Source organism: Patiria miniata, unplaced genomic scaffold, assembly GCF_015706575.1.
Source record: "Patiria miniata isolate m_02_andy unplaced genomic scaffold, ASM1570657v1 HiC_scaffold_2, whole genome shotgun sequence".
Classification (NCBI taxonomy): Eukaryota; Metazoa; Echinodermata; class Asteroidea; order Valvatida; family Asterinidae; genus Patiria; species Patiria miniata.
In genome coordinates, this window is record NW_024037058.1 from 4,237,643 (window position 1) to 4,261,896 (window position 24,254).

At 42.2% G+C, this 24,254-nt stretch overlaps 2 protein-coding genes across 2 annotated transcripts; both read left to right on the forward strand.

Annotated features, from left to right (window-relative positions):
• The first annotated feature begins 543 nt into the window (after positions 1-543).
• Positions 544-7,489, forward strand: LOC119726815. Its single transcript, XM_038198675.1, has 3 exons — positions 544-947; positions 3,611-3,698; positions 6,601-7,489. Exons 2-3 carry the CDS (start codon positions 3,611-3,613, stop codon positions 7,473-7,475), a joined length of 963 nt encoding a protein of 320 aa, XP_038054603.1. The 5' UTR covers positions 544-947; the 3' UTR covers positions 7,476-7,489.
• Positions 7,490-10,832: 3,343 nt separating this feature from the next.
• On the forward strand, positions 10,833-19,133 carry LOC119726845. The gene is made up of 3 exons (XM_038198700.1): positions 10,833-11,190; positions 17,082-17,270; positions 17,686-19,133. The coding sequence occupies exons 1-3, from the start codon at positions 10,833-10,835 to the stop codon at positions 19,083-19,085; spliced, it is 1,947 nt and encodes a 648-aa protein (XP_038054628.1). The 3' UTR covers positions 19,086-19,133.
• Positions 19,134-24,254: the final 5,121 nt, after the last annotated feature.

The window sequence follows — 24,254 nt, forward strand, 5'->3', positions numbered from 1 at the left end:
CTTAACACACACTCGTGGAAAAGTACACCGGAGTCGTGAAAAAATGTCTAAGGCCTAAAGTGCACCGGAGTCGTGAAAAAAATGTGTAAGGCCTATAGGCCTACTCGTACTATACTTGTGCTCGTACTCGTGATGACAAAATAGCTGTTGGAAGACATTTTGTTTCCCATATCTTGTTTTCCTTTCTTCCTATATATTGAACTCTCAAACTCCGTAGCGTTTTCTTTATGGGGCATTATATTTCTATAACGACTGACTTGTGGGGTCTATGTGGGGTATATAAATTGTTCCGTTGTGAACACATACTGCCTCACAGTCGTGTTATACTTATGAGTCATATTGTTCCCGCTTTGTTTGTTCATATAGTTGTACTTTTTCATTTTGTTTGCACTTGAAAATGTTCGCTATATCTCCTATAAGGTCACACGTAAACCTCCCGAATCGCAAATCCCCCATTGTATCGTAGGTACACAGCGAATCCAAAGTACCTAATGCTAACGCCCTCCCCAAGCCAGCAGATGCTCATTACATTAACAACCGTGTGCTGGAACCGTGTAACGGCTGCTATAAATTTTCATGACTGAATTTTTACAGTACAAAATACGACCGTAAAGGCCTAAACACCATATTGATTTTTTTAATATCCGTTTATCTGCCGCCAATAACCAAAGACTCGAGTTTAAACTTGCCATCATAAATCATCCACACTCCAAGTATCTCCCGTAAAAATTTAAAGACCAGAATTATATCTCTCTACCTCGGATGATAAAGTTGTTGATAGTTCAAATTTGCATAACCAGCGATCACTGTTCAATTTTCATAAATTGCTTTGGTTGTCAGTGTTTCTGTCAATTTTACCATCTGAAACTATCAGCTCAACCACTGAACGTCGCGTCCGGCACATAATCACAAGTTCCAAGTGAAAAGACTGCAGGTCTTCAGAAAAGGTAAGATACATCAATGTAACATTTCACCATCATTGTTGTTCTTTTTATCTTCGTCCCTACAAGATAAGACATTCAAGAGCTAGCTAAAATTCTCTTCTAAAAGCTCTAGACAGGAAAACAAGTGTGTCGTAATGATACAATAAGGGTGCTTCAATGTAATAATCTTCAGGGACGTAACAACGCATAATTTAATCCTTCAATAAAAGCAATCGATGAAGTGTCACACTATTGTTAATGTGTATAGTTATTTTCACAAATATTTCATTCATTGTAAATTATTAAACGCAGTGTAGATTTCAGGAATATACAACACTCTTACTCCCCAGGGTGATTTACCAGAAACCTTCCTCATCCTTGCATATCCCAACACCATTATAATAAACTTTGCACATAAACAGTTGGACTTATTTGTGGTATGCCTAATCCCACGAAAAGCACAGTCAGTTTACTAGAGCAGCTTATCCTAACAGATTCCAACAAACCCTGGTGTTCGGGATCGTTAGGGTTAACATTGACGTAGAGTATAGCCTATGTACACTTACTGTACATTATTTCAAGAATCAACAGGTATCTACGAATCTACAATTTTCAATACGGCTTTGTTAACATTTGAAGGGTACACACGGGTCGTGACGTTTTAAGAGCACTCTCGGTGGAGCTTCAACTTCAGAATATTAACACGGGTGTGTTTACAGAAAATTCTTGCCAAAAAGAGATGTAAAACCTTCATGTTTAGGGTATGTACGTGACGATTTGTGTACACTGTTGGTGAGCATTCAGAATAAGAATATTAACAACGGGGTATTTACAGGAAATTCTTGCAGAAAGAGTAGATGTGAAAGCTTTTTACATTTCCATATTGCAATTCTGCAATTTTTGTCATATCGCAATTGCCTAATTTTAAAGTAACTTGAAATGCTATGGAACGATGCAAAGAGGGTAAATGTTGCAATGAACTTCATCCTTTTTTATAATCGATGTTCCCATTTATTCACCTTACTGTTTTATTAAGCTAGTTTTTCATGACTTTCATTCTAATGTCCTCCGTGCACAGGCCTATTTAAGTTTTGTCGTCAATATCGGGTAGCATGTTTCACTTAAGTTGCAATTTTCAAAATACAGTATACCTTACCCAAGAGCACGAATTCTTTGTAATGTCACAATCAGATTTTTCTTAACCTTTATTTATTTATTTGATGTGCTGCTATTTGCAAGTTCATACATGACAGTAGGCCTAGATATCAGCTGACTCACTTTTTAACTTTAAGAAATTCTTTTTGTTTTTCATTTATTGGGGGAATTTTCCTTATTATAATTTTACGCTTAGATAAATTCTTAACCCTTTATGTTGATTACGACTCTTCTTCATAGTTTTACGTCTATTCCGAATGACCGATTACATACACAAAATATATTAAAAATATCAAATAAATAACATGAAACCTGAGGTTTAAATAAACCTTGTATATACAAAATATATTAAAAATATCAAACAAATAACATGAAACATGAGCACAAATAAATTAAAAGAACCACGAGCACAATAAACTCACCTGTAAACACTCCACAGAATTCCATCGAAAATGATGCATCTTCAAATAATCATGTACATGTATCGTATTTCCAATTTGCGCACCAACTTGTCAGCATCATAGTTCTCTTAAATGAGTGGACAGCAGATTTCAAGTTGTCCAAAAATGAGCTGCTCGTCAAAATTCCCACGAACATGATGTGGTTCACAGTGTATAGGAATTCCTGATGAACGCCGTTTGGCCACAAGAGCACAAAACCTGCAAATTTCCTTCGCTGTACCACATGAATGTAGACATTATAGGCCCTATGTATCCCACAGTTTTCGCAACGAACGATCTCCATCATCAGTCAGTATAGATTCGTCCTCATCAGCCAAATTCAGTGTCAAGCAGTATCTAATGAAACTATAGGCCTAATACGTGCAGATACCATTCTGTTTGAGGCAATGAGGTTTGTTTTAACGAGTACTTTTGTGCTAAGATAGAAAACACGTACTGTTATTCTATGGGACTGAGATGGCGGTCTGTGACTATTACTCGTATTGTGTTATGCAACTTGAACAAAAGTTATACAAACGCACCTAAAACGCCAGCAATTGTAAAAGATGTATAAGCGCATCAGAAAACGAGCAAAAGGAAATGTGAATAGACCGCAAGAATCTTCATTAATTCAGGAACGTGGGGAATGAATATCCCTGGGAACTCAATTGAATAAAGTGTGTGTGTGTGTGTGTGTGTGTTTTTTTTTACAAAATACATGGTGTAGTCGGAGAACTGACCATAACTGTATCTCGTGAGATTTAACCTTTTTAAGACAGTCGAAAACCAATTAATAAAGGTATATTGCATGCGACTTTGGGAATATTTTCAAATTATCTCTTAAAGGCAGATAACCAAAAAAAACCCAAACTACCATACAGTTTTATTTCATTCAAAACGATGCATTGGTACAAACGCTATGCTTCATCAAACTGAAGGGTCAACATTCGAGTCATTATTGTTCATGAGCAAGTTTGTCAGTCTGTCTGTCTGTCTGTTTTTGCTTCTGTTGGCTTTATTCCAGCGTACCCCACAAAACATTCATTTCCTTTTTAGTTGACTCAAAAAAGTTTTTGTCTCTACCCATTCCAGATGTTGGCTATTCTGTTGACGGTGTGCACGCTGCTGATGGGTGCAGCTCTTGCAGCGGAACATTGCACGGATCCCGTGTCGTATATCGGTATGTCAAATGTTGACCCAATTAGATGCCGTGTTATAGTAACTTGCATGATTTTTTGGAATAGTTTTTTACAATCTTTGATTTAAAAAAAAAAACCAGAACATTTTCTCCCGTTTTGAACCCCAAAGTTACGTCGTTAGCAGGGGCGTAAGTGCCGTTGGGAAGGGTATGTCCCCTCACTTTTTTTTATCATATGGTGGGCCACGTGATCGGATTTTAGTGGTTACACAAACCAAAACATGCAATTTTGTAAATTTTCAACGGTCAAACTTTGTTAAAAATCTTTGGGGGAAAAAACCAGAGAACCATCAGTACAAAAGGATTCAATGTGGTGCCCCCCCCCCCGCCCGCGATTTTTTTCTCCCAAACGACATCCGCATACATGGTTGTTTAGCGCCCTCTGCGATACTTTTACGATACGCACGCAGGTATATAATTATTTGTTTCCCTGGTTGGTTTACTGAACACGGAGCTAGTGTGGTTTTCGCGATTCAACTGCACAATAAAACACAGTAATACGCCAAAGGACGACAAATCCAAAGAAACGTAAACGTGAACGTTATTTTTGTTCCGATTGAGACACTGATAAAACGTCGCAATCAAATTAGTTTTTTTCGGAGGTCTTGTTTCATCAAGTGTCTTGCCAAAATGTCACAGTCCTATCTGATAAAAAATTGTAGTCTTTTTTCTGTCGATTTATTGTTATATCTCCAATATCAAAAACTTATTTGTAACATAAAAAAGTGATTGCAAAGACGTCTTCCGGTGAGCTGTTTTTACCCCAAAAGAGACTGGATACAATTCGGCCACAAGAGGGCGTGTTGTACGAGCTAAAGCACGGACATGCGCACAAGCCTATTAATGTTGCCCTGAAAACAGCGGTGTCTCGTCATTGGTACGGTGGATTTGGTCAGAATCAAATCAGGGCATAAATGATTATTGTGCGCATGCGCAATTAGATACACCGCCCCTAAAGTGGTAACAAGCATTTTGATGGACATTTGGAATTTTTTTTTTAAAAATCCAGGGTGATAACACCCTAAAAGCTGCCACCACTGCAATGCTATCACATATATTCCAACTCTGGAGGTGTATACATTGCCAAAAAACGCTATGACGATTGTTTTTCTTATTTGGTACCGGTGGCCAAAAATGTTGACCGAGGCTGATGGACTGAAGGGCGTTGCACACATAATTATCACAGTATGCCATTGCTAGGCCCAAAGATCCTATAGCAGCATATGTGAATATACGTACCGAATATATTCTTCAATCAACTGATTATCAATTTAAGAATGCAACATGATTTCCCATAAAATTATGATGAAAACTTATCAAGTTGTTGACTTTTTTAACCGCGATAAGCTATGCAGAGATTCACGTGAGGGGTCCTGAACGCCGCGACTCAGCACTCTAAAATGGCGGCGGCTCGGCTCCATGACGAACATAAACACGGTGTTAGTGTTCAAAATTCCATAACTTGAAAAAGTACATGAGTGATTTGGATGATTCTTGTACTAGAAAATATGTAGTCATACTAGACCAAATTATATTTGGTCTTGAATGACAAGTTTTGGTTGAATTGAGCAGCACGATGTTACATTTTGCTGGAGTTAAATTTCATTCCCCAGTATACATGTATACACTTTTGGTTGTGGGTGTTCGACACATACCTCGAAATCACCCGGAAAGGTGGGGGGGGGGGTCGATTCAATAGCCCATTTCCCTTGTCAAAAAGTGTGTGTGTGTGTGTGGGGGGGGGGGGATAATATACGCCCATCCCCCGGGATTTAAGCCACTGGTCTTGGGCCACTTTCCTTGAAACGCAGTTAAACACACAAATAAAGGATGGGTCAACTATAATGGTGCAGCTTATCAGTTTATCATGCGAACAAAGGATTTTTGGAAGAACAGGAAATATAATTTCAGAAAAAAATGGCTTAAGTGGTTTTCAAGTCCCGTTTTGTAATTGTTGTACTATCTTTTGAACAAAACATCTTATAATGAAACCAACTAAAAAGCATTTGGAACGGTCCTCAGCAACAATTAGACATCAAGTTTGAATACTGCCTCCACTTTTAACAAACGTGCCCGATTCGACATTTTTTTGTGTGGGACAGACAACCTGTACAATTTCTTCCGCCTAATTAAACATGTAAAACAACAGTCGTGGAAATTTGGGGAAAAGGGGATCAAGACATGGAGAAATGGGGTGAGCAGACTCTCCACCGCTGTTCCAGAGGCTCACATTGTTGAGGGATGTAAGCGCACAAGTTTTGATTACATCTGCATTTTTGTCTTGTGAACAGGAGTAGTCACTTTGGTGTCCCCCCCCCCCCCCCCCCCCCGCTTTCCGAAATTCCACGACCGGCCCTGCGCAGGCTTTTGCGTTACGGTCATTCCGCCCCCCCCCCCTCGCCGACACGGATTTACACAACTTGTCGTTAGATTCCCTTATATGCTCAAAAATAATTATTACCAATGGGGAGATCGTTATCTTGTACAACCATAATATATTACGTACGCTAAAAAATCACTCAGGTTTATAGAACCAAACAATTTGACAATTCTGACGAAAAGGTGGTTGGCAAATATCACGTGACCAACACATTTATATCAAAAATGTATAAAGGTAAAGAGGATGAACCTGAGTTCACAGGAACGGAGAGCCCATCTCTCTTTCGTTAGCCATTGGGCCAGACTCGAGTCCATGAAATCCTGCTGTGGAGTCGTGCACATGGCAACATTTCACTTTTTTAAAGAACACAAAACATAAAGTTTATAGGGATCGACCTCGGAAAAAAGGCGACACATGCGATCCGCGGATTACTTGTATAAAACCGTCGACATTCATCAACGGATAGGTATCACACCCTTCTCTTTCATTTTTGTTGTCTTGTAGACGTCAAACTGTCCTTCACTGTAGGGATCAACGATCAGTGTTCGCAATGCTCGTTGCAGCCGTGCACCTTGCTCCAGTTGATGGCCGCCCATAGGCAACAAGCATGGAGTTTGCAGTGGCTCAAGTATTCAGAACCCGGCAAATTGGCCTGGCTGGGAAATTGCACCGACCCGACCATCGCAGATGACATCTTCGACTGCTTTTACAACGGCCCCGCCACAGGCATCAACGGAATCGCCTACAAGGCCGACCCCAACCCAGTTCACAGCATACAGCCGTACGCCTGCTGCGACTTGGTGGAGAATTTCTACGTGAGCCATGCGACCTTCCCATCGGCAGACAAGGGGGCCTTAGCCTGCGAGGTCGGCGGGGCGGTGGCCTGTAGCTACGAGTACTTGCAGCGAGTTGTCAGTAAGATGCCGGCGGCCACGTTCTTCACGCCGTACGCTTGGTATAACAAGTTCAACGAGGCAACGCGCAGGGAACTGGGCGGCACGGGACTCGCGCCGTCCGTGCAGGGGGCCGTCGGTGGGGGGCACGAGCAGTTCTGCTGTGGGAAGCTGTCCCTTCAAATGTCCGACTACGTCGATTATACGACCTCAGGCACAGAAAAGCTGGACAATTGCACCGCTAATATGGGCGAAGGGGTCCACGTCTGCAACCTGAATGAGCTGGACAGAGCTTACGAGTTAGGGTTTCGCTATGACCACGAGTGGGCCCTCTTCGCCCAACACACTCGGGCTTTCAAGGCTGGCAAGGCCAACTGCGGCGGCGCAGAGGTCCCGCAGTGCTACCACGATAGAATCGCGGTGGATAAGAATACTGCTATAACCTCGCAACGGCAAATGCGCATCGCTTGCTGCGGCCCAATCTAGGTCATCGTAAACGGATCACTTTAATTATATGTAGGCTTGTACTCAGACTGGATTTTGAATGTTGTTCCCCTATAATGCAGCGATGACCGAGCGCTCGGTCGAGCTGTCCCAACGGAAAATGGAGCTATGAACAAGATGACGTCTGATTCCTTTCGGGGAAGTTTGGCATTCGACCCTAGATATTCGATTCATCTTGTTGAAAGCTTTCTCGACCACCGTGGTGGCTTGTCCAGGCTTGCCCTGTATCGGCTGCATTAAAGGGACCAACAACTAAATCCGGTCTTCGTCCAAAACTACCAAACCAGCCCAAAATCTAGGAAAATGCTGCGCCAACACCGCAACATAAAATACCGCAAACTTGCTTCAAACAAAAATACATGGACATCATTTTTCGAAATCTCGCCACACAGCGAACACGACATATAGTGGAGTTTCCGGTGGATGTAGCCTATTCACGTGTTTGGAAAAAAAAAATCCGTTTCTGGCGCTTGGTGGCGCCATACCCCAACCCAGGCCAGAGCCTTGATCCCGACTCAGTATGCGACGTATAACATTGGATGCATTGTATGCTTGATATGTTTGTTGAAGGACCGGGAAAGGGCATGCTGCCATATAACTTGATTAAAAGACGATCGTTTTGAATTTTTGTACATGGTTGATTTTTAAAAAGGGGTACATGCCCTTTCCCCTCTCGAAAACAAACGTCATGCGGTTTACAATATTTTCACACTCAATTATATTTAAGGTGAGGGGACATTATTTTTGTGGGTCATTTATAAGTTGGCCCGACAAATGTTTTGAGTAAAATTGGTGATGGTTTCAAATTTGTTTGAAAGGGTGAAGGGTTGAAACAGTTGTATTGAAAACATTCTTTAAAATTATGGTATTAAAAGCAAAACAAAGAAAAAGTCGTTTCTTGTTTCTGTGGGAGGGAACTTGAAAATGTGTAATTTTTCATGATGTTGTTTTCTATATCTTTGTCGATCCTGCTAACTTCCTCAGAATGGACCATTGTCATGTTGCGGCCATCTTGATTTTTTCCCCATTCAAACCATCGTTCCAAAGCAAGACTGGAAGGAAAGAATAGTTTGGTTCCTTTTTATCATGCTGCCACCATTACTGTCATGTTCCCTGTATCCAATAACAGTACTGAATTGGTTCTTTTTTGTGCAATAAGGAATCAGACTATTTTTCCTTCAAGCCTCGCTTTGGTTACGTTGAATTGAATGGGAAACAATCAAGATGACCACAAGAAGATAATGGTATATTGCAACGGCACTTTCAACTATGTCAGTAACTTCAAAGACACCGATAAACATTCAAAGGCCACGTGTTTTTCTTCGTACCAAAATCAAAAGCACCGCTGAAAATTGAAGTCATATCCTCATTGTAAATATGCGGTGTAATAGCCCTTGACGAGTCAAAATGAAGATGTACGGCACGGTACATATGGACCTATATTTGGCTCTCAAGCACCTTTTACCTGATGTATTTTGAAATAAATCGCTGAAATTGATACCTAAAAAAAATTAAGAGAGACCGACACTTAACACGTACGGATGCATGCTACGTTCATTCCATGACAACGAGAGTAGTTCGCGTACCTCGTTGAACTTTGAAACTTTGTAAAAAAAAAACGGGGGGGGGGAACGCATACGTTTTCATATTTCCCCGCGGTTGGGAAACATGTTTTTTTTTCTGCAGGCAGGTATAGGAAGAAAAAAAAACTATGGGTGCGTACGAGTAAGTGAAACTTACACGAGATCGTTCGATTTATAGCCATCACGTGATTCTCTTGTCTGCCCCGGTGTCAACCAGCACTGCCCCAGCTTGCGAGCGGGTGGCTGCCCGAGTGTGTGACGTAAGCGGACCATTTCGTTGATAAGATTAAAGATGACGGGAACTTGAATACGAAGTGAGTACAGTGGAAAGATTTATGACACAAATATGGGCAATTATTAACGGCGTTCAAATGAATGGACATTGTTTGATAATTCAGAGCATATCCTCCGACTTCAGCAATTCTTAATCCGGTTACACAGTGATAAAACTAACTTGACAAGTCAAGCAGACGACAGCAGGCTATGCCTGGTGAATTAGCAGTTAAAAGTCCAGCCCCAAAATAACCTTTGACCTTAATTTTCAAGAATGCCTTGGCAAATACAACGCAGCGTTCGAAGAGCCTCATTTTGTGGCTTCCCCGGGTGTAACCCATGTATACACGGGGAAGCTAATCAAACGCACCCTATACTACACATGCGTTAAACATACCAGGTGATTGAAACTAGTAGATCACGTGATTTGGAATGACTTTAAGGTTTAGGCCAAGACACCATGGCCTTGTGGTTACTGCAAGCTTCTTTTTTTTTTTTTAAATACACCCTACTGGACGCCGTAGCGCCGAATCCCGGCGGCTTCGTTTTCCCCTAAATGTTTAGTTTCTTTCTTTAATCTCTTTAACCAAGTACCATTTTTCCGTTTCATGGCTCTGGAAGATTTTTACCGCAATAAAGCGCGAGAATTAAACAACTGACGCATGCGCAGTATGTTCAGTGACTATACTTGGTTGTAGGAAAAAAAGTACGAGTGGTGGGGAAGTCGGTGCGCCGTTAATTGAGCTTGCTGTACGGCGCGAGTGTCAGTAAGACTTGCGTGCATGCAAAGTCAAGTTGTACTTTAACCGAAGGTGTATTTGCGCAACAAATGAACACGACACACACACATGACATACAAGTCTTTCGAGACCATGATCCAAACTCTCATATCGGTTGACAGTACTGCATACGTGCTACGCGTTAACTGTGGATATTGGAGGTTTACTCCCGATCGCTGTGAAGTGAAATACGGAAGGCCATCTGCATGAGTAAGTTTTTTTTATTGGCCAGGACTCGCGACAGAAATGCTGAAGGTTGAGCTTTTTCGACGGTAGAAATTCACCAGCGGAACGCCTGCTAAAGACGCGTCCGCCGCAGGCCGGCTCAACAGCAAATGGAAAAAAAAACTCAGCTCGGTTTTTTTTTTTTACAAAGTACCAACCCGGTCACTGTTTTTGAAATTATAGGATTTTCCTGAAATCCATGGTGAGGACTTCATCACTGTTGCAATACTAAGAGGAAAAAAAGCAGAACCAAGAACTTCGAAATGTATTCCTTGCCACTTGTGTAAAGATTGCGCTTGATCAAAGAGACGTTTTACTGCGGCGTACGCGCAAAGCCCTAAGTTGAATGGTTTAAAAACAAACTTAAATGAAGTTTCAAATTTCCAGAATCTTCTGTTAATTTAGATAGGATTTGTTTATGAGACATACACTCTGAATAACTGAGCTGGATTTAGATAATACGATCTAACTTTGGAGTCATGAATGAAACACCAAACGAAACCACTACGTGGAGTACGTCTACGGACCAAGTCGCGGTGACCAGGACCAATCAGACATGGGCCAGCGAGGTTCCGGCATTATGGGCCGTGTCTCCCGGGGAGGTTGCCCTCCGCGTCACGCTGCTGCTGGCGATATGCGGAGTCGGGGTGACTTTCAACTTGCTGAATGGGCTGATGCTGCTCAAATCGAAGCGGCCCACAACCACCATGCACCTGCTCATGTTCAACCTGGTGGTGGTGGACCTGACTATGTCGCTCACCTGCATCCCGTTGTCTGTTTTCTTCTCGGCCAGCAACGGGGCAGTCCAGGTGCCCGACGAGCTTTGCAAAGCTTCTGGTAAGTAGGCCTACTTGAGCAAATATATCACAGTAGTAGTTTTTGTCTACCAGTGGGCAAACGTAAAGGCGAATCCCCCAAAAACCAACTCTCTGTTTTTCATACACTATTATAACCAAAGGACACCACTGGAAACCAAATGAAGATTCCAATATCTTAATAGTAATGCATGTAAATGCATGTAAATGCGTGTGACATTTTTTGGCAACATCTGTTGCCAACCATGGTTTAAATTTATGCCATTGATTGCCACCAACACAAAATGACGCTCTATGCTTAGAGACATATGACAGTACCTCCATTTCAGAGTAAAATATTGGTAGTTTATGGAGCTGCAGATATTTGAACAAGCTTGTGTCAGTCAACCGAACATTTTCTCAAAAACGAGAAACCTCTAAAAAGTCGCAATATTTGCAAGTGAAATAAATTACAATAAACAACCGTTTTTTACTCAACAGGATGTTGCGAAATTTTAACGATATTTTATTAAACTGACTGGATTCGCTGTTTTCAAGCTCTGGCTGGAAATGTTACATGTCACTTCGTGGTTGGTCGGTTGGTCGGCCCGTCGGTCTGTCCCCAGAAAGTTGACCAAAAACACGTCCCCTATAGTTTCCCATAAAACACCAAATTTTGATTTAAAAAAATAAGCAAACAAACTAAATGACATACTTCTCGAAATTGTTTGTAACAATTCGTGAAGTTGTTTATGAAAATTCTGTAAATGGAGAAAAAAAAACAGAGGGCGCGTGGGACGGCGTGTGGGATGCCGCGGCCCCAACCTCGTCCCCAGGGTGTCGCGCAGTACGCGCCCACCACTACCTGCTCTCTCACCCTGGTATTGGATCATTTGCATGTGCAAGATTTTTGCACACGTATGCAAATGAGAACAGTCTGGTGCCTGGATATGCGTTACACATTAGCGTTTGTTTTTGTATGCGATGTCTGGGGTAAAAACAGAGTCAATTTGTCGCAGCGCGAGCACGGCGTGAGTTACGAATACACGATTTTTGAAATCAAACTGTTACGATCTTATCGAGACAACATGCAGTATCATATTTCATATTAATATGAGCAAATTGGAAAGGAAATTAGTATTTTCGAGAAGGCGTGGACGAATGATCGCGAAAACACGTACTGCACGTTGTGAATATATAGCACCAAGTACACGATAAAAATCCATTACTAGCCAATTGCGGTATCCAATCAGGATACAGGAAGAAAGTTTCCTATCCAGGGTTTACTATTGGAAACACGGTTGGAAATTAAGTAAGCACTGGGGACGAGGTTGGCCGCGGCCCGGGCTCGTATATATACGCACAATCTCCGGTCAACGTTATAGACTTTCATGCAAGACGGTCATAGCTTATTGTGCAATTGCACTTGTTTATTCTCGTTGTACTTGAATGCAACCGGTAGTAAAGTACACTTCTTTTGGATGTTGACATAATTTCAATACGCATTGTAGATCATTTTCAAACTTTAGAAAATGTAAAACTTTCAGAAGGAAAATTGAACATATTATTTCTTTAACAAGACTAGGCTGGTGGTGCCTAAACCTTTTCAAAACAAAAAATTCTCAGACCCAAGCCTTCATAAATTTTTAGCCTCGAGTCTTGCGCATCTTTTGATACCAAAACCATAAAAATGTTTCGGCGCTTCGCGCCGCGAAAACTGAATTTCCCCACAAAATGTAGTGTACACAAAGCAGCTTACAATTATTGGTGCATATGAATAATTAACGAGCCATAATTCCTAAACCCTTCAACCTATAGTCATGAAATTTCTTGGGTATGTTCATATTCAATAATGTTCTATGCATATACAGAGTTTGGCTGAGATCTGAGGCCCCTTCCCCGGCTCTGAGATGGTCAAAATAACCCGGCCCCTTTAGGGTTAAGTCTCAGCTACAGGCACTTTTTTTGTACTCAGCAACCCAGTCAATCAGTCAGACAGATATATAGTCTGTGACTCAGACAGCAAAAACAACCCAACAATTTGCTGTTTGTATTGAATGTAAATTCTGAACGATCGATGGTGGCATTCCATATGCTGAAGGGAGTGGGACCCACATGAGTATGGTCAAGCACGCGTAAGCCTGTACTTGACCTCAATACCAAACCATCATTAACCAACCCACATCTCCGACTACGATTTCCGTGCAAAGAAGCAATAAAATTGCCTTTAACTGACTCGGTTGCTGCACAACAGCAGAATGTAATTAAAAAATCAACGCTAGAGATACCGTTTGGATTTTAATTATTGAGAAGCTTCCTTGCTGCAGATGTCATATGCAGTCCTTTTCTGAAATTATGGTTTATGCTTTTGGCCCCATTAGGGGCTTCAAATAAAAGGTTTGAATAGAGCCTGTGACTTTAAAAACCGAGGTCATTTTGAAGTGTGTATTACTCGATGCGAAGCCATGCTTTGAAAAATGTCCTGGTCAACTGACCAAGAAGAAAGGCGTGTGCCTTAAAGATGATGCACATTCATCCCGAGTTTGCCAAAATTTAGTGTTTTCCCACGCGAAAATCACGCTGCGCTATCGCGCTCACGTGTCCCCGAAAATTGACCAAAATAAGCTCCCAAGTTGCCCATGAAATATTATACAAATAATGAATGTTTGTGAGTGCAATGGTAAGAATAATTTCATGAGGTGACGGATGAAATGTTCCATTCCACGAGGCGAAGCCGATTGGAATGGAGCATTTCATCTGTCACCGAATGAAATTATTCTTTCCATTGCACGAACGTGAAACATTCATTATTTGTTTTATATAAAACCTGTATAAATCCTTGTCATCTGATTGGTTGACTTTTAATAGCCGATTTATTGAGGTTGAAAACTGTTTAAAAGTTCGACAAGTTCATCATATTTATATTAATGCAAACTATTCGACAGGTTGAGAACAATCATATTCAATTTATCAATTTATCTCGATTTAAAACAGCGCCACCACCAGCAGCAGTGACAGCGTGCAATGGAAGTTCTATTCACCGTGCAATCTAACTTCCATTGCACTGAGCGCTGCGCGCCACGCGCGCGCCGTGCGTTGGCACGAATAATTCAATGACATGTGATCAACGATCCTCCAATCAGATGACGGGGATTTATTCAGGTTTTGTATAAAGCGTGCTATATAGCGTGGTATCTGGAGCACTATATACCACGCGACTATAACATAACTGCACATATTTTCCCTCCATTTACAAAATTTTCACAAACCGACCGACCGGCCACCAAGTGACATGTAGAAGCTCCTGCCAGAGATTAAACAACAAACGGTGCGTTTACATCACGGCAACCATTTTCTAAAAGTTAATATAAACACCAAAAGATGAGCCAAAGGTGTCAACACAACTGTACCTTAAAATTATGTGCTTTTTTATGCAATTATCACGCGATGGATTTTCGGGTACAGAGTTTTGGTCCTCATCAATCGAGCCGTTTTTCTTTCAGTTTAATACACATGTCTCTTCTCGAAAACGTTGTTTTAAACACAGGTGCTATCACTGTTTTTTCCCCACTGTTTTTACAGTGAGATGGCACGTACTTCGTGTGAATCATAAGGTTGTGGGTGAACTGAACAGTTTACAGACCGAGGGCCAGGGTGAGCTCATCACGCGTATGCTCTTTCATAAATACATATCAACTAATGTGTGTAACATTCTTCTCTTTTTTTCAAAATTGGAGACTCTCCCATTATTTCACGAAGGCCTACGGTAAATCAGAAAAGGCACAGGGTTAATACATCATCTCTACAAATCAGATTAAACCAGCATGGAAAAGTACACTCTGGGCACACGGGAAACAAAAATCCGGACCAAACGTTGGTTACTGCACGACTTCTGTTCACGGAATCAATCATACGCATATCAATCTATGTAATGAATCAGTGTAATAAATCAGCTTATCTGCCCAACACTGCCGCCATAAGACCGAATCAGAAGGAAAATGGCAATGCACGGCTGGATTCGAAATCAGTTCATGTACATAACTACCGAAGTATTCTCTTTCGTTTCTGTCTTTCATTTTTTTTCCCCTCTCAGGTACAGTTAGTTAGTAGATATGACTCTTCGTTAGGCCATGGGATATGTCAATATTAACTCAATGAGTAGGCCCCGAGAATTCTCCGAAGTAACTGATATTTCAAAAATAAGGAACGGCTTGGTCACGTACGCTAGGGTGGAGCCGCGTAAAGCGTCGAAAAAGGATACGATGATATTGAGAGGCGGACGCGGGTCTAAACTTTTATGGCCAGCAATTCTCCAGAATCAGATATTTGGAAGATAAAATATATTTTAAAAGTATTTTTATGGTAAGGTGAACAAATTGAAGTGCAAAAGTGAGGTGCTTTATAAATTCACAACCTGTGAGTGTAGTTCCACACGATATTAATTTTCTACATTGCTTGCACTGTTGAGAAAATGTTTCAACAAATCAGTTCGATTCTGGAGTTGAGAGGACCTCACACAATAGTCCGGTGCATCGCCCGCATCCATCAACCATTAAAGAAATTAAGGCAGTCAAAAAGTTTAAACCACAATTGAACGATTTGGTGACTACATCGCCCGTGCATATGAATTCATAACTTAGTCACGATCATAAAAATGATACTAAGAAATATGTATTGCTCATTTGCTTTTTACAGCTAGACATATACCGTTTTGAAGCCTTTATACATGGCGACATATTTTGCTAATTTCATAAGCACTTTTAGTATATCTCATGTTTCCAAATGCGATCCCCGTGAGATGCAATTTGTGTGCTTGATAAATGGGTAGTTTCCCTATGAAGAATCCACGAGACCACTGTCTTATTAACTCCATCAATATACTGCCCTATTTTTTGATAGGCACTTTGTTTGCCCCATTCATCATAATATGACTCGACGAAAACCAGGCTGGATATAAAAGAGCCAACACCGACATGGAAGAGAATATTAGTAAGACATTAACTTTCATGTCATGCATGTTTGATTCATTAGTTTCAGTCTTAACGTCAACACACGTCTTACGATTGATCATTTTGATCAATTGGAAGAGTTAAAAGATACAATATTCGAGGCGTCATTCCATCTTGCAGCTGACTTCGTGAAGAATTGTGGAACAAATTGCAATAAAAGGGTCTGTGCAAGTGGAGCAGTAAATTGGCCCCCTTTGCACAAGGACGCGCAGAGAGTGAAAGTACATTTGCACGACGTGTAGTTTTAGGAGAAGGGTTCATTTAACTTAAAAGGGTAGAATTTGTTAACGCTTATTACTCTTCTTGACTGATACAAAGGGGCCTATATTCTTTACAACGCCTTAAGTCCTTTGTTGAACCTGTACGACCAGCCTATTGTCCTCCTTTTGACTGACGGACTGATTGACTGACTCCCCGATTGACTGACTCCCCGACTGTACTGGCTGACTTATTGACTGACTCCCCGACCGACTGACTGACTGACGAAGTCATAGATGTTCTAGGCTTCGGGGTCCAGCCTAGTCTCCTTTTCAACTTTCATGTACTTTCATTACTTGTTCCGGGGAAAAAAAGAATCGTTATAGGCCTAATCGGTCATGGCAAAGTAGCTCACAAACCCTTAATAAACCTAAATTTGGAGGGAAGACAATGAAACTGTTCAGTTTTAGAGTTGAGAAGAACACCCAAGAGGTATGCTCCGTGGATGGAAAGCCCAACAAGTCTGGTAGGGACTGAAAATCCAATCCAGATATGGACCCGGGCGGGAATATTCGAATCGAACCCGGGTCATAGAGGTGGAAGGTCGAGGATTATGATCACGGCGCCAAACTGACCAATTTTATGTAAAGCACCAGTTCAACCAAGATTTGGCCGGTGTTTAATTTGTCTTGTTCTTTTCACTCCCTTTGTTGCTTGGACGTACCAGCCTACCTGTTGCAGACATTAATCATAGCCTCACTGCTGACACAGTCAGCCATCAGCGTCATCCGTACGGTAGCCATCACCCTACCGGAGGCCCTCAAGAGGCGACTACCGCCGGCCACCACCTGCAAGATCATCGCGTTCGTCTGGATTCAGGCGTCGCTGACACCGATGCTGCCCTTCCTCAGTCACGGTGAGTTTCGTGGCCCGGAATCAAACATTTAGCTTCCTACCAAAGTCGCTTCAGAATTATTACCCCTGTTAATCAAGCCAATTTATGCAGCAGCTCGACTCGGTGCAATCGAGTCGTTATATCACAGACGATCCACGCCTGGGCGGAGAAAGGTAACTTTATTGCCCAAGAACACAAGCTCCATGGCCCCTTCTGGGTTTGAACCCACATCATAACACCATAAGAACATTAATGACAAACTGTAGTATGTTGGATAAAGAGTATCAATAAACCATCAGGACATAAAGAAATTGTAAAAGCATCGATACATTGTGTGCTAATTTGTCTAATAGGAAGTGTATTATATTGGAAATGTATCCTTCTGAATGTTGCCGATTTGTTGAAAATGTAATTTTTTTGCAATCTCATTTTGTAGACCATGTTGTGAATGATCTCTTCACCTACCAACCACGCCTCATGGCCTATGCGATATCAGACGGCCACACCAAAACACCACAAGCACTCTTGTTTTCCGTGATGGGATACCTGCTACCCCTGACCATCATCTGCATCAGCTACGTCACCCTGTACGTCTCGCTCCGGCGTCACCTCAAGAAGAACTTCCTTGTCCAGGACAGAGGCAGCCGCCACATGTACACGGTCCAGATGAGGGTGCAGGTCAAAGTGGGTTGCCTCGTTATCTTTGTGATTTCTAGTACTATTCTCATCTGGATTCCATTTTACATCATGTCGTCTCTCTCCCTCTTCGAAGCGGCCCAGTTCGAGTCGCTGAGCCGAAACGCCTCGGCGGTGTTGATATTCGGTGCTTCATCCGTCAACCCAGTTATGTACGGGTTCATGAACACCTCTCTCCGGCAGGAGTTCAAAGCGTACTTGTCGGCAAAACATCCGAAGATACTCAAGCTGCTTGGTAAAATGAAGTGCTGCCGGTGCTGTTGTAAGAAGAAGGCCAAAGTGGACGCAGTTATCGTCATCCCGAGGGAACAGATCCAGAGGTCTATAGGTAACAATGAATGCGAGCCGGGCAGTATTTCCGGCCAGTTGGTACTGCAGATCAACCACGAGATAAGCTTGAAACAACAGTCCGTATTTTCTATCAAACATCCGCTTGAATTCCCGGAGACCAACGCTGCGCAGCATCAACACACAGACGCACCGACGGGAGGCAGAGGCGCGGTACCGCCGTTGCTCAAGAGATGCTCCTGGTCGCAATCACTGGCTCACAATGCACGCCGGTTCAGCGATAAGGTATCGAGGCGCCGTAGTGGCTCGGATAGCACCACTGACGGTCGGAGGCAGCTGCCCCTGCTGGATTTCAACGCAGTCTCGCAACTCCGGGAAGAGAGTCAGGGACTAGGCACCATGGACTCTAGGCATCTTCCAAGAACACATAGACAATCCAATCCCGAGAGCGTTTTCCAACAGCCGACCGATGACACTAAAACCAAGTACAACAAAACCAGGAATCCATTAACCCCAAACGCAAAAGATCCTTCATCTGGCTACAAAGACGGGTCGGTGGTTGCTGTGTCTCGGTGCTTCAAGAAGCAGCCCGTGTTTGGTGACATCGTGAAGGTCCGGCGGGTCTTCATCGAGGAAGTCACGCTCGTCTCCGGCAACTATGCTGGCTCTGTTGTCGGGGAAACAGACCAAGGAGCCGGGCATCCACGGACTTCACTCTCGTGTCACCGCGAATCGGTGTCTTCTGCAGACTCCCAGCTCGTCACCACTACAACCCTGAAGGCCAGTGAGGATGTCTACGCCACGATGACGGTACAGCTACCTGGATGCATCCAGGCAATACACGAGAAATGAACCTGGTGCACAATAGTGTGCTTCTTAGGGTTCTCGCGTAACATAGAAAGCGCCGACCAAAACTTTGAATAAGGGGACAACATTTCAAGCAGTTAAACAAAAAAACCAAAACAATATAAAAACAGACAAAAAGAACGCATTATATGCATCATTCTCGGAAACAGTTCCTGCAACAAGCTAGAAGATTAAATTCTGATCTTAACTTTGGATATATGATTATTTGGATCACAGAGTTATTTCCTTTTTGAAAGAAAACCCCAAAGTTATCAGTTATTACATGTAATAAGCTTAAGTGGAAAAACGTGCAATCTGGCACAAGAATGTTTAAAAAAAACTCACAAAAATGATGATCTCAGTGTCCTCACGAATTATTCCTTACTGCACTCCCACAAGCTTCACCAATTATTTTCTACTTTGTCACGGCCCTCCTGAAAAATAATCTTTCCCGCGAGATCCAAACATCTCTGGCAGAAACTTAATGAAACAGACAGAAAGAGGGACAGGGAGCGAACCAATATCAGACGTGTTCGAGCATAACGCGACTGAGTTTTACCACGACTGAGGTTTTTAACTGTCAAGAAATGGATGTTAATGGCGCTCCTAAGGCAATCAATGTAAAGTGCGACCGCGGCTTTGTTTGGACTTCGGTGCGTAATCGTCGCGAGGAAAGCAACCAACAGACGTGACTGTTACATGACTACGAACCAGCTCTGAATACAGATATACATGAATTTGTCGGGGAAAAAAGAGTTGATTAAAACCAAGCCTAAAGTCCATCCGACGATTTTGTATCTGAAACCACAGTATTTTGAAAACAGGAATATAGCATGGACTTTGTGTAGGAAGGGGTTATGCAAGCCCCCGTTTAAACTGGCATTCCGTAGTCGCACAGAAACAAAAAGTTTTGTAGACACGACTTTAGTCAACAAGTTTGATGCAAAGTTTAATGTCTTGTTTTGTCCATCAACAATTATAGAGTTGTGCTTACAACCATGAACGGGTGAAGTGTGTGATGTTGAGACGATTTTTTTTAACACAATGCATTTACAATCCTTTTAGACGATGCAGAGTCGTTTCTAACGACTACAACAGTTGATCTGTTGACGTGTTTGCCTGTGGTCACTCGAAACTGTTTCGCACGTCGAACTTACCAATCTTTAGTTCAGTGCGACTCTTGAACGCCAGTCACAACCAGTAGGGCGAACCTACCCGAACAAGGACCGTTGATCGTCACGCGGAGATCAGTGAGTAGGCCTACATAACGACCCTGTATCCTTCAAAAGCAGTGGGGGTATGCATTTTTCCATCCGACAATGTATTTATAGAAACACAAAAACACATCAAATGATTCTTTGGTCTCCGGTATGGGCGTTAAACATGATTTTGTTTTCCCATTGACAGTTTCCTTCTAAAAGTCTCTATTAAAAGAAAGCGTGACACAGAATAGGAGTTTTAGTGTGATAACGCAGAGATTTTGTCAAATTAAGGTTGGCCAACAGCCACCGATGCAAAGTTTAGTGGCGTGGGTGTCTCCTAAATATAAACGCTTGTTATACACGCATAATGCGTTAGGAACGCATAAAGCGTTAGGAACAGCCGTTTACACATGTATTTTCTCAATTCGTTATTACACAATGCATTTTCAACACTTCTAATTTGCCGCTATATACAGGTATACTTTTCAACGCCATGACGACGACGGTGGGTATATCTCTATCACAAGCAAACACCTTGTGTTTAAAGGTGTTCTATTTCATTGAGAGGTGAAATAAAGTTCAACACTTCAAAATGGGGAAGAAATCACAAAGAAGACAGCCAAATTGACAAGGAATCGATCTTTCAACCTCTTACAGGGGCAAACTGGCGTTCCAATTTAATGCAACCGCGACCGAGGAAAGACTAAATCCTTGATTGCTGATTACGTCCACGGCTATTGATGCTTCCTCCTGGATCGCATGAACCAAAGAAAAAGAAAGAACCCCCACACAGATGTAAAGTTAATCATTTGACAGTGTACGTGAGCGCCAATGTTGGCGATGTCAAGTTAATGAGATTGGCCGCATGTACAGGACGTCGGGGTGCTATCTGCAGGCTGGGATCTCCACGCAGTGATGGCGGCGGAGTCTCGTTTGGAGTGGAACACGTGTTGGCTCTTCGGAACACCGGATGCTCTTGTCGCTTTTACTCTCCAGCCAGATTTAAACTGATGGTATCGCACACGGCTAATAAATTGCTCTTTTGGTTGACTTGTTTATTTTATCAGGGAAGCGTTAAGTAAACGCGTCTAGCTTTCAGCAATGTTTTTAAGACAACCTAGGGCCGTGCCCGAAACTTCCAGAGCTACGGCATTGTCTACTGTGATCTTTTTCCCACTAAACGCACTTAATTTTCGAAGACCCAAGCCATTCGATGAAGAAAGAGAAAGAACGGCACTACATGACCCGCATATTATTTATTTATACAAACAAAATAAATACAAAGGTCCAAAACGTTTTCATACAGCCATCCAATCACAGACCATCTTATACTAAAATGCCTTTCAACAATTAGGCTGGGCTTGCCAAGTCGAGATAGAGCGAGAGTCTCAGTTAAAGACATTGTTTACATACACTCGCGATCAGTCACTCTAATCAGAGGACAACAGACTTAACTAGCTAGCCCTTACGGTGCAGACCAGTAAATACATGTCCATATACACAAAAGACAAATCGGGGTAAAAAAATCGGGGAAATACTCCACTGCCCAAGGTTTTCAAGACGTACATCCAATTAAAGCTCGATAACTGTTCAATTTTTGTGGGGTTGATCGATGACTTTGGGGTGATTTTCCCCTCCAAATAATTATGATAATAATAATAATTATGACCACACCTAAAAGTCCATCGCCATTTATAAAATGGTCCATCTACTCCAATGCAAAATGAATAACTTTTTGGTCCAATGTGATCCTCGTTTTCTCTGAAATTTGAAAACAAGTCTTGATTACACATTGGACCCTATACTTGCTACACACCTTCAAATGCAAGCCAGGGGCCACAAAACTCTCTATTCAGAATGAAAATGAGGGCATACAAATGACGATTTGTTCAGCGTACTGAGACAATTTCCGACCTATTTGAAATCCGCAGTGCAACCCACGGCTATGGGGAGGAAATTTGTGGAACAAAGATCAATCCAACACGAAAACACACACCGAAGTGAAATGCAACTGTGACGTAAAGAAAGCAAGACTATCAACTGGAATCATGGCGGACATAGCAACCGATTGAATAGCAAACACGTCTACTTCATGTTGGCAAATATAGCGACAGCGACGTATCGTGCAGAAGTAGTGGGATAATTAATAGCGTAATAATGGACCATTATGCGCGAATGCGTTTGAGGGATCGAAACAGTCAACTTTAAAATATAATTCATTAATTCAAAGTCGGTCTATATTTGACAGGTTTTTATACTTCCTGATCGATTTTTTGAGGTTTTTTTATTATTAATTACGGGAAGCGGGGGAATTCAGAAGTCACTGAATTCTGACAAGTAACTTCAGAAAAAAAATGAGCAAAAAAAAAAACCATTTCAGAAGTTGTTATGGTGTTATTAGTAACGCAGTTAATGATATGCTTTCATTTCATTCACACAAAAACTGTACAATTTCATACAGGCACTGCAATAACAAAAGCCAGATGGCCATTATAAATATATACATGTATTCACAAAAGGTAGTGTGAAAATTCGTAATAAATATTGCTACAAAATACAAAACAGGTGTGAAGAAAAAAGTACAATCAGGGTTGCTTCATATAGTATAGTACTGTCCATGCTTGCATAGATAGGCTGAGACAAGCAACTGTTGTCCTGAATTGTGTTTCTACACAATTGACAACTCAAGTGTTTTTTTGGGACAGGTGATGTTCATTTTTGAACAGGTAGTTTTTTCTTTGGAACAAGCAGTGTTTCGCCATGGACAGGGGCGTAAATCCGGGGGTTGGGGGGGGGGGGGGAAGATGGGGTATATATCACCCCCCATTTTCTTTTGACCAGGGGGGGATGGGCTATTGAATCATCCCCCCACCAGGCGCGGTTTCAGGGAGGCGTGCTGAAATGTAGACCGGTTATGTAGACCGTTCGCATGTACATTCCAATCCTTCTTTTTGCTAATGCAATTTCTTTTTAAGGAATTTATTTTGGGGGGGCTAGACAAAATTTTGGGGGGCTAAAGCCCCCCCTAGCCCCCCCGTAGAACCGCGCCTGCCCCCCCACTTGATGTGATGAGGATTTTGAGGTATTTTCAGAACGTCCCAACAACTCAAATGTATTCAATTGCGCTGAAAAGTGGAGAAACAAAGTACAAAAGCTTTAAAAAGGTAAGGGCGAGTATACATCTTGATATACATCTTTATCCTGAAGAGTGCCCCTAGTGTCATATGGTGTCCAGCCCCCCCCCCCCCCACCTCCCCCTTTTTCGAAGTTACACGGCCGGGCAATTTTAGGATTTTGGTTATCTTCCATCCCCCCACTCGCCAGCACAGATTTGCGCCACTGCCCATGGAACATGCTATATGTTCTGTTTGGAATAGACAGCGTTTTCTTTGGACGAGGCTGTACTGTGTTCCATTCAGAACAGGTGGTAGTGTACGTGAACTATATACACCCCGAGGACAGACAGACAAAGGGAAAACAACAGATTCTTTGTTGTCCTCGAGAGTTCATCTTTTATTGAAAACAGTCCTCGGTCGTGCGTTTGTGTGCTTAGTCTATGGGAGAGTGTTATATTACAGGGACAAAGGAAAAGACAATGCCTTGTCCTCGAGAGAATAGTAAAACACGACTTGTGTTTTACTATACTCTCGAGGACAAGAGTATAGTAAAACATGACTTGTGTGTTCCATTTGGAATAAGCAGTGTTACCCATGGAACTGGCAGCAATCTGTTTGGAACTGGCAGTGTAATTCCATTTGGAACAAGCAGTGTTTCCTTGGAACAGGCAATGTACCCAATGTAAACAGGCTCAGATTGTTTAGGAACAGTGTGTTCCTTGAAGCAGGTTGTGCTTTCATTTGAACAGCCAGGCTTTCCCATGAAAAAGGTGGTGCTCATAACGGTACAGACTGTGGTACATGATCAGTGTCATGTACTGCCACATCTGCACCTCCCATCTGTTCTGGAATGAGAC